The 11,402-nt window shown below is 39.9% G+C and overlaps 1 protein-coding gene across 1 annotated transcript in view; it reads left to right on the top strand.

The window, feature by feature from the left end:
• Nucleotides 1-4,190: 4,190 nt before the first annotated feature.
• Nucleotides 4,191-11,402, top strand: part of LOC103587119 (raftlin-2-like) — a gene marked incomplete at its 5' end in the record, with an annotated part of 14,992 nt that continues 7,780 nt past the window's right edge. The window contains 2 exons of the mRNA XM_008568534.1: nucleotides 4,191-4,312; nucleotides 5,717-5,820. Of these exons, the coding sequence (XP_008566756.1) occupies nucleotides 4,191-4,312; nucleotides 5,717-5,820 (226 nt within the window). The remainder of the gene's footprint in view (nucleotides 4,313-5,716; nucleotides 5,821-11,402) is intronic.

The following is an 11,402-nucleotide window of genomic DNA, read 5'->3' as shown; positions in this document are numbered from 1 at the left end:
TTCTCACTCATTGGTGGGAGCTAAAGAATAAACAAATTAATTCACCCACATACACACACAAAAAAAAACCGGGGGGAGGGGGGAAGAAGATATAACAGCTATACCTTTTTGAAGTTGTTACAACAAGCAAACGGAAAGGACATTCTTGGGGGGGAGGGGAGAGAGGGAGGAGGGAGGGAGGTGTCGGTGATGGGCCATAATAATCATATACATTGTATATTGACAAAATAAAAATTTAATGAAAAAAAAAAAAAAAAAAAAAGATCACATATCCAGACAAATAAATCATTCCCTGGGAATCTTTCAAGCTTGTGTTTTTCAAACCTGGGTTCAAGTATCCTCAGGGTATGCAACCTTGTGCCAGGGTGTACACAAGATGACATGTTTGCAGGATAAATCTCTTCCCAGAAGGTCAATACAACTTTAAGATTGGAGAAGGAGGGTAGAAGAGAACATTACTTTTTTGTGAAAGATGAATAGAATGCAAAGTCTGCATGGATTTTTAAGATAGAACATTAAACTTTAAAGAAAATTTATGCTGGCCTGACACATGGAGCCAGGGACTGGATGTTCCTCCCACAACCAGGCACACTGCCAGTGCTACAGTGCCTGACAAGGAACCCAAGGCATGAGGTGGGGACTGGACCCCCCATCCCACAACCAAGCACACTACCAACACCTTGGGACCCACCCAGGGACCCAAGGTATGGAGCTGGGAACCAGACACCCCACCCACAACCAGTCACACCTCCAGTGCCTCGGGGCCTGACCAGGGGGCCTGAGGCATGGAGCCAGGGTCCAGACCCCCTTCCCACCAGCAGGCACACCACCAATACCTCGGGGCCTGATGGGGGTCCTGAGGCATAGAGCCAGGGACTGGACCCCCCACATGCACACAACCAGGCACTCTGCCAGCACCAAGGAGCATGCCAAAAACATCACCTCCATGTGGTTGGCCCACCACAGCCACCACAGTAACTATGGCTGCCATGAAAGTGGCAAGACATCACAACCACCATGCAAATGGTCCACCAGCCACTGGAGTGCATTGACACAAGGAGAGTCACCAGCAGAGACCAAAGGAAAAAAGAGGATGTCTCTCTCCACAAAGCCTATTCTGGAGTGACAGAAAAAGCATCTGCTCTATGATAATATTGGGGGACCTGAACACACCTCTCAACATTGGACAGATCATCTAGGCAACAAACCAACAGAGTAACCATTACTCTTTCAGAAGGAGAGAAGAAATCTAGGGTTATCAGTGGTGGGAAGTGGACGGGAGAGGGGGATGGGGAGATATTGGATAAGGGGCATAAAGAATAAGTACAATTTATAACAATATATATACTAGTAATATTGACTTGATCAACATATGTCAACATTGAACCCCCAAAATACATGTAATCAATTATGATTCAATAAAAAAAATTTTTTAAAGAAGTAAAAATAAAAAAATAAAAGGTTTGAGAAACCAAGCAGGAAAAAAAAAAAAGAAACTTTATGCTTGCCACGAATCACTTCAAACTGTACTGAAGACCATCCTTCAAGAATTCTAGTGTACTTTCCTTTGCTATTGGTGGTATTCGGCTAAAAGAAAATTTGACAAGCAGTGGTCAGACCAGTGCTTTGTAATTTTTTCATATCATGCACACGCAGAAAATGGTACTATTGTAGGGCACACAGGTATAAGTGGATAAAGCTGCTCTGTGCAGGAGGGTACACCCTGTATCTTGGCACACCCGTAACCTGTTAGCATACAGTGAGCCAAGGCACATTGGCTGGGAAGCTCTGGATTATGTAATGTTAAGAGGTGACTCAGCTACAGGACAGTTATTAAGTAATTGTTCAGAATTATCACCTCACCCCATTACCTGGCAGATTTAACACACTGAGCAACCAAATTGTTACTTCCCCATGAGGCCTTCCCTGCCACTCTCCCTAGCTACCACTTCTGTTAGGGAGAATGCCTTAGGAGATATAAGAACTCTCTCCTGTGGAAGTGTCAGACTTCAGTTTGGGGTTCTGGGGCCTGGTATGGGCTCTAAGAAAGCCAACCAAGGGCGTGGGGAGCTCTGAAGCAAGAAGAAAGGACTTTTGCTTTTAACTGAGATATAGCACACATATAGTAAAGAGCACTAATCTTATGCATACAGTTGAATAGAACACGAATGTTGAAGATATAGAACATTCTCAGCATCCCAGAAGGCTTCCTCATGACCCTTCCAAGTCAATATCCTCCCACTCAGAGATAAACATTATTCTGACTTCCATCACCACAGATGAGTTTTGCCTGTTTTTAAACTTCACCTAGATTGAATTATACAGAATGTACTCTTTTGCAACTGGCTTCTTTAGTTCAACATAGTATTTCAGAAATTCATCCATATTGTTTCAAAGCAGTGAATCAGAGCCATAAAGCCCATAGTTTTCACATTATAAAAGCCCAAAGTAAATGAGGCAAATTATAATTAACTACATAATTATGACTATCAATATCATTATTACTATCAATAGTACATAATTATTTTTTTAACTCATACCTCCATTCTAAAAAAGGATCTGAGCATACACACTTTTAAAGATGCCCTAAACATACAGTCAGAAATAGATTTGATTCCACTGGTCACTTTGGTGTAACAGTATGGATAAGTACATTTAAAGGAAGTGGAACATATACTGTAAGTAGAAAACCAATTTCAACAAATCATTTAAACTTTACTGGGTTCTTGGGAAGGAACCACTCTGAATAATGTAAATTATTCATGGTGTTCTGCCCTAACCATGAGTGATGTCAATGTGATTCAAATGACATGCATGATTGAAAAAGAAAAAAAGGATTTCTAATAATAATAATAATAATTTTCTCTTAAAGTTTATAGTCTGTTAAAAATCAAAACTGAAAATTACATTAAAATCACCTTTGTCATTTTTATCTTTCAGCTTAAAAGATCATTTAAAAACTTTGTAGGCCTTTTTTATTTAAAGAACTCAGCTGGGGAAAACTTAATGGAACATCGTGCTGCATAAAAACCAAAATGTTTAACCAGCACATGGCCATGGGAAAAATGTCACCTATTGCAAAATATAAGACAAAAGCACTTCCATAAAATCAGCTTAATTTAGGCCAGCTGGTTATTGTTAACTATTCAAGAAAAAGTCAGAGAGGCCCTCCCTTAAAACTTCCTTCCCAGCAGGAATTCTCTGGACAATGACTTCTGTTTAGGGTCTTCCTGTCACTGGTTTTTTTTGTTTTTGTTCTTTTTTAATGCATCATTAAGGTAAAGAATTCTTTCACATTTATATTTTTGGAAGTAATCTTACCTTGCATTAATTTTAATATCACAGCTCTAATTTCAAGGATTAACATTTTTATGGTATTTCTCTTAATGTAATAACTAATGTACATATAACATATAGATCAGAAATCAAAATTTGATTTCAAGGTGAAGATCACTTCCAGATGCTTTTTAGGTTGATTTTCTTCTTGAATCTCACCATATCACATTATTTTATCTTGTTTTTGCTGTTACAGTTTTCACGTGTATGATTTTAATTCAGTGAAATATATAACTGTCTTGACTTTTTGGAGGGAAAGAAAACTTTCAGTGTGGAGGAGGATGTTATTGATTCAGCCAAAAAAAAAAGTTTTGGGGGGCCGGCCCGTGGCTCACTCGGGAGAGTGCAGTGCTGATAACACCAAGGCTGCGGGTTCGGATCCCATATAGGGATGGCCGGTTTGCTCACTGGCTGAGCGTGGTGCTGACAACACCAAGTCAAGGGTTAAGATCCCCTTACCGGTCATCTTTTGAAAAAAAAAAGTTTTTGTTTTTGTTTTGTTTTGTTTTTTTGTCTTTTTTCGTGTCCGGCAACGGATCGCAACCCTCAGTGTCGCGCCCATACCGGACCGGGACCAGCAACGGGATCGCAACCCTCGGTGTTGCGTCCACACCTCGCTCAGCCAGTGAGCGGGAACTGGTCTGTATGTGGGATCCGAACCCTCGGCGGGAGCGCCGCCATGCTCCCAAGCGGCTCACTGTAGCAGTGCGCCACCGGGCCGGCCCCCCCAAAAAAAAGTTTTTAATTGACATGTTTTTCTTTCACCTTCCTACAAGAGTTATTTAAGGATTTAGATGATCTTAAGAGACACTTAGCATTTACAACTCTTTTTAATTGTATCTTTTTCCTCACAGGGGACCATTTGCCTAAATCTTTGGAAGGATTTTTTATCTATGAAGAAGAAGGTTCTGGAATTCCAGGTTCTAGTAGGAAAGGAAATGATGCCATCGTAGTAGAACAATGGACCGTTATTGAGGTGAGCTGCAGTTTTCTGACAATTTAGCTTTACTTTTTTATTTTTTTTAATTTTAGCCTTACTTTTATATTAAGTTTTACATGTTAAAGGTCTTCAATACCTGGCACATGCAGTATCCTTAAACACATATTTGTCCAGAGTTTGAAATTTTATCAAAAATGCATGAACAGACTTATTTCAGATTTGTGAAAAGGTAATTTGCTTTACCTTTTGTTAAACTTTTTTATAAGAGAGCAAACTAATTATCTATACATAAATAGCAGTGGGTTCCCAAAAATTTGGCATTCTAACCCTAAACAAAGTCCCCTGGCACTGAGATTCTCTTTACACAATGCCATAACAAGTGGTTGAAAGTTGAAAAAAAGTTCAGTCACTCAACTAGTGCAACAAATGTGACTGACTTTTTTTTTTAACCTTATGACTTGACTTTCAAAGGCAAAAATATCCAAAAAGTGTTCTCTCTCTCGCCAGGCCAAATACATACACACGGCATTGTCCTTCATAATCAGAGATGACATTGCTGCTGGTGTTGTGCACTCTGAATTCAGATGTCACCGAGTGGACTGCCCCTGAGGTGTACAGACTGAATTCAGGTATAGTCTGTCGTGTGTATTAGGCCCTCGCTGACAGACTCTTTCAGGAACACTTGTCTTTCTGGCCATTTTCAGAAGAAACTAAAATTCCTATTGAGGAGAGCAAAGGATTTGGGAGAAGAGATAAAGCTCCAAGTAAAAATCAATTCCAGATGAGTAAAAAGCAGTGAAAAGACTCCCTGCATCCATGCTCTTCTCACCTTCACTACCCCAAACCTCATTCCTGCCTCTTGTCCTCATTCCAAATCCCTAGACCAGTGTTTCTGAAACTGTGCTGCCGACCACTTGGATACAAATACCCTAGGGAGCTTTTTTTAAAAAAATGCAGATTCCAGCCCTCCATACATTGAAGTTTGAGAATCGTGGCCCTTGACCAAAGGAAGGCCCAGCCTTGAGAGAACCAGAGAGAAAACTTTCTCCACTCCCAACATTTCTGACTTGGCTCAATGCTTAGAAGACAGCGGTAGCAGAAAATGAGCCCAGGAAAACTGTAGTGCAATGAAATTGTTCTTTTTTGTTTTGTTTTGTTTTTAAAGATGACCGGTAAGGGGATCTTAACCCTTGACTTGATGTTGTCGGCACCATGCTCAGTCAGTGAGCTAACCGGCCATCCCTATATGGGATTCAAACCCGTGGCCTTGGTGTTCTCAGCACCACACTCTCCCGAGTGAGCCACGGGCCGGCCCTGAAATTGTTCTTAATGGAGAATGAACTCTCCTTATCATTAGCACCCATCACCCTTTACTGTAATTACTTATGTAGTTGAATGTCTTTGACATTAGACTATGAGTTCATTTGCTTATTCATGCAGGGCTGTGAAATCAAAACGGATTATGGCCCTCTGCTGCACACCCTGGCTGAATTTGGATGGCTTCTGACAAGCGTGTTGCCTACACCTATATTAAGACATGACAGGTAATGCCAAAGTATCCTTATATACTCTCACTTAATTCTAAAATACAAGTTTACTTGTTAGATAATTCAGTTTAACAAGTGCTTATTTAATGCCTACAAAAAACATTTCACCAAATTTCTAATCTGATTTCATGGACCTTGGAGTTTAGCAAATCCAATCCCTTCATGTTATAGATGTACAAGCTGTTGGGTCTCTGCACCACATGTGCAAAACTGCCCTCACCCCTGCACTCAGTCAGGTTTAGGACTCAGTAAGGGTCTAGAGCGGGCCAGGGTCGGGGAGCACCTCTGCTGCTGTCCCCTCCCTCCAGTGTGGTTGGTTCATTTTCCCCTGGAGCATGCAACTGTTAAAACAAACAAACAAAATACCATTAAAATAAGTACCTACATTAGAACCAGAATGCCAGCACTTCACAGGTACTAGCTTTTCTTTTCCTTTCTCCTTTTACTAACTTTCCTCAGAAGGAAAAATTGAGTTGTGTTTTGTTTTGTTTTTTCTGAGATAGACCAATTAAGTCTTTTGCGTAAAATGCTTTGCTATCCCTTCAACCCAGAGATGTTCCTTCTGCCCTCTTTGGCATTCAGAAAATGGTTGGCTGCCATGGCTGTCCTGCCTGGGCTGGTGACTATCTACAGAGGACAGCACCGTACCACCTGGGCCAGCCATGGTCTAACATGCTGAGTGAATATCAGGTGTGACTAAGGGACGCAGCTCCTCCTTCCTAAGTCTCATCCACACGCCTCGCCTTCTCTGGGCTTCCCAGTTCAGCAACTTAACCCTGTCAAGTATCCCAACCACCCCACAACCTTTAAAAACGTCTGATTGACATGGCCTTATAATAAAGCCACACCTTCTTTGGGGGAGGAAAGGGATTAAGGTGGATACAGAATGAAGAGATTTAAGTTTAAAGAACAAAAAAGGAAAGGTTAAAAGTAAGCAAAGCAATTAATCTGCTTTTCTTCTCAGAGATCTATATTAACTGTTCTCAAATTGACTGAGAACTCCCAGAAGCATTATTTCCTAAATTGTTTTAATCTGACATACCTGTCAAATCACAGTACAGCAGTAATTTTCAAGAACTGTCTTCAGACCAGGCAGTAGGAATCACCTGGAGCGTTGATGAAAATACAGATGCTGGAGGTCCTCCCTGGTTGGACAGAGTCAGAAACTTTGAGGGTGAGACCCATGAATCTGCATTTTCACAAGCTCCTTAAACACACTAACATTTGAGAATCTTTGCCAGAGGTGGTGCAAGGAAAGGAACTCCTCTTCCCTGCCTTCCCGCCCCTTATCCTGGATCCAAGAGCCATTGGTCTATCCCACATCCCACCCTAATCTTGTATATTTGGCCCCTAATCTCTTTCTGGTCATTCTAGATACCTATTTTAGGATGTCATTCAGCCCATTACAGTTAGACCTTCCCAAAAAGTATGAGTTCTGAGACTTTCCTCCTCTTTTCCCAATGAAAAATATATTTACCATTCCTTCCTATTTGCTCAGGGCTTCTACTCTCAGGAGTCTAATTATTTCCTAAAGTGATATGATTAACAGGGCACCAGATTAGACAGAAAGCCCATGAGTCATAGAAACAGTCATCAGCATCTCCTGCATCCAGCCAGAGTTGGTTTGGGAGTGAGGACAGGACTGACCCCAAAGGTGGGACTGAAGAGGCCCCAACTATATTGTGAGGGGGGAGGGTGGTGGAGCCTGGAGCCATGCTTGACTTGACCGCCTTGTCCTCATGCCAAACTGCACAAGTTCACAACCCGTATCCAGTGTCTGGGAGATACACTGGTGTGAGCAGTGACAGTACAGTAGTCCCCCCCTCATCCATGGTTTCACTTTCCATGTTTTGTTACCCACGGTCAACTGCTGGCCAAAGATATTAAATGGAAAATTCCAGAAATAAGCAATTCATACATTTTAAATTGTGTGCCCTTCAGAGTAGCATAATAAAATCTCCGTCGTCCTGCCCAGACACACCCAGGACATGAATCATTCTCTTGTCCAGAGCTTCCATGCCGTAGATGCCACCTGCCCATTAGTCATTTAGTAGCTGTCTCAGTTACCAGATCAACTGTCCTAGTATGACAGTGCTTGTGCTCAAGTCACTCTGGTTTTACTTCATAATGGCCCCAAAGCACAAGAGTAGCAATGTTGGCCATTCAGATATGCCAAATAGAAGCCCCAAAGTGCTTCCTTTAAGTGAAAAGGTGAAAGTTCTCGACTTATTAAGAAAAAAAAAAATTGTATGTTGAGTTTGCCAAGATATGCAGTAAGAATGAATCTTCTATAGGTGAAATTGTGAAGAAGGAAAAAGTACTTCATGCCAGTTTTGCCATTGCATCTTAAGCTGTGAAAGTTACAGCCACAGTTTGTAATGAAATGCTTAGTTAAGATGGAAAAGGCATTAAATTTGTGGGTAGACGACATGAACAGAAGAAATGTGTTCCGACTGAGGGCAATCAGGTCTGGTATTCTCCAAGGTTTCAGACATCCACTGGTCTTTGGAACCCATCCCCCAAGAATAAAGGTGGAGTGGAGGGGACTACCGTGTATTGTTTCTGGAGCAGAGGGAGGGAGGCACCAGTACCTCACCAATGTTCAAGCTTCTCCTGTGCCCCTTCTGTCTGCCAAGACATCGTGGAGTCACAGAAATGGACCTTTCATGTCCTCCTTGTGAAGGCTTATCTTTATGTGTGATTAAAATGGAAAAGGAGCTAGTTGCTCATTAAACTATTGTTTGTAACAGTAAAAAATTGGACAAAATGTAAACGTTGGTCATTAAGAAACTGGTTAAATAAGTTATGGACTATTCATACAATAAAATAGTATGAAGCTGATAAAAAAGAATGAGTAGATCCATACATTTGTCATAGAATTCTTTCTGTGATAATTGTTGAGTTGTTTTTTAAAAATCAAGTTTCAGGGCAGTATTAGAGTACGATCTCAATTTTTAAAGTTTATGCATTTTTAATATATCTAGTAAAATTCTGAAAGGCTATATAGCAAATTCTAGTGAGTGATTAGCCCTCAGGATTAGGAGCAGGAGAAGGGGAAAGCAGGGACTTCTATTTTGTCTTTATACGTTTTTTATTATTTGATTTTTTTATAAGATATATCTGTTTATTTCATTTTTAAAAAATTAAATTTAAAAAGTGAAAAGTCAATCAATCAATAAAAAGATGTGGAAGGTGTATGTAGTGTCTTGCCCCAAAGGAGCTCATGAACTAGTTAAGCTTACATTTCATGCAGTATATTACCAGGGGCTAGCATTCTGGCTAGCACAGGTCAAACTTAGGTACTGTGTAATATAGTACAGTAACTAATCAAGGGCTGGATGAGGTACTTTTAGTCTATATTTTCAGTAGGTGTATTAAAAAGAAGAGAGATTACAGACTGTCAAAGTTAGAAGGGATCTTCAAATACTAATGAAAATAAAGGGCAGCATGAACGTTTAGCAGATCCCCATTTAGCAAACTGTTACTTACCTTGGATAGAAGATAGTAGAAAAATGTATCTCAATAATAATTGCCTTTATGCAACAAAGCACACTACAATATACAGTGTCTACTCTTCTTTTGTATGCCAGGGAACATTGTACAATATTGATGTTTTATTCCGTTCCTTTACATTTTGTAACTTGGGTCCTTCCAAGTGCCTGCAACATAGTCAATATATTAAAGTAAAGGTTCATTGTTGGTATCTGGTAACAAGAATTGTTGGTAAAACCTGTTTATCCTCTGCCTATTTATTCTTGTCCAAATATGCTGTCCCTAGGGCCAGCCCGTGGCTCACTTGGGAGAGAGTGGTGCTGACAACACCATGTCAAGGGTTAAGATCCCCACACCAGTCATCTTTTAAAAAAACAAATAACAACAAAAAAAAAATATGCTGTCCCTGTGACAGTCACATGCTGGTCTTAGCTGCTTCAGTACACACAAAGATAGTCATCACTGTCAAACATTCATCTTTAAATATTAAAGAAAAATATTATATACAGTTGATCTTGGTCAAGCAAGAGGATAGAGCTTTAAATTTTTTTAGTCTCTGAAACTAAAAGAATGGTTAAGAGCCCAGGCTTTAGAGCTAAACAGATCTTATTTTAATTATAGCTTCACCATTTACTAGCTATATGACTTTAGGCAAGTCACAGAAGCTCTTCAAGTCTGTTTTCTCATCTGGAAAATGGTACAATAATAAAAACTTTAGTGGATTTTCATGATAATTAAGTGAGATAATATATGCAAATTACCGATGCAGGGACTGGAGCATGTTAGGCTAATAAATTAGATCTATCAATAAATTGGGATCTAACCCTTTAGCAGAACCAAAATCCCTAATAAGTTGAAACAAATTGTTCAAGCATGATAAATTGGCCTGCCCTAGATCAGGATGTTTCAGAAAATGTAAATACTGTAGTTTACTATAAACAAAATCAGCACTGAGGATTACAAGACAATAAAAGCAACAGAAATAAATAACATTATAAAAATGTATGCGTACACATGTGCTCACACCCAGAAAAACTAATGCTTGTCATGATCATTCTTTTTGGCCCACATGTCTGAAAACATGACTTAGAACCACTGCCAGAAAAACTTTTTTTCTTAAATGTCTGTCTCATATACAAAAATAGTGTCTTAGGCAATTTCAACTTTTCCTACTCTCCTATCACCTCGATACATACTTGAATTGTCTATACATAAGGTGTTTTCCCCTCATTTCTGTCATTACTCAAGTATATTCTGTTATCAGATTACATAAAGATATTTTCCCAGGGTAACCCTGGGTTAAGATTGTTGCTTCATTATCCTAGGCAATAAATATCACACCACCAGGGTTTATTACCATGGAAGGGCTGCATTACCATGGAAACATCATGATGTTGTAATCTGATATTACCACATTATTCCAACATTATTGCTGTCAGCCCTGTAAAGGTGCCAGAATCCCTTCATAATCATTATCACTATATAATTATACCAATGGGTCCAATCCTTTTTCTCCTCAAGAAATCAAGGTGAAAATTGACATTAAACTCTTCAGGGCGAATTTGGGAGAGGACCAAATTAGCTGAGCTAGAAGCTAATATTGCTGACCTTAAAAAATCACCAGAATAAAATGGAAGGAGTAGCCAAAGTTCTCTCTGCTTGGCTCCCTCAAAACAGCAGTGCTCCCTTCTCCCCAAATTCTTATTCAATCATAATCTTGGTTGGGGATGGGCTGGGGTGGTGACAGGAATGTGTATTGCAATAAGAATCCCAAGATAATTCTGATGCACTTTCAGAAACACTGAACTATAACCTTACATTATGAGACAGAGAAAAGGCATTTTAGAACGTAGTATAGGGGCCAGCCCGTGGCTCACTCGGGAGAGTGTGGTGCTGATAACACCAAGGCCACGGGTTCGGATCCCATGTAGGGATGGCCGGTTAGCTCACTGGGTGAGCGTGGTGCTGACAACATCAAGTTAAGGGTTAAGATCCCCTTACCAGTCATCTTTAAATAAATAAATAAGTACATACATACATACATAAAAACTAAATTCACTAATTAATTAAAAAATTAAAAATTAACA

The sequence above is a fragment of the Galeopterus variegatus genome, unplaced genomic scaffold (assembly GCF_000696425.1).
Source record: "Galeopterus variegatus unplaced genomic scaffold, G_variegatus-3.0.2 Scaffold420, whole genome shotgun sequence".
Taxonomy (NCBI): Eukaryota; Metazoa; Chordata; class Mammalia; order Dermoptera; family Cynocephalidae; genus Galeopterus; species Galeopterus variegatus.
Note: the sequence above shows the minus strand (reverse complement) of the source record. Positions and strands in the feature narration are given on the sequence as shown.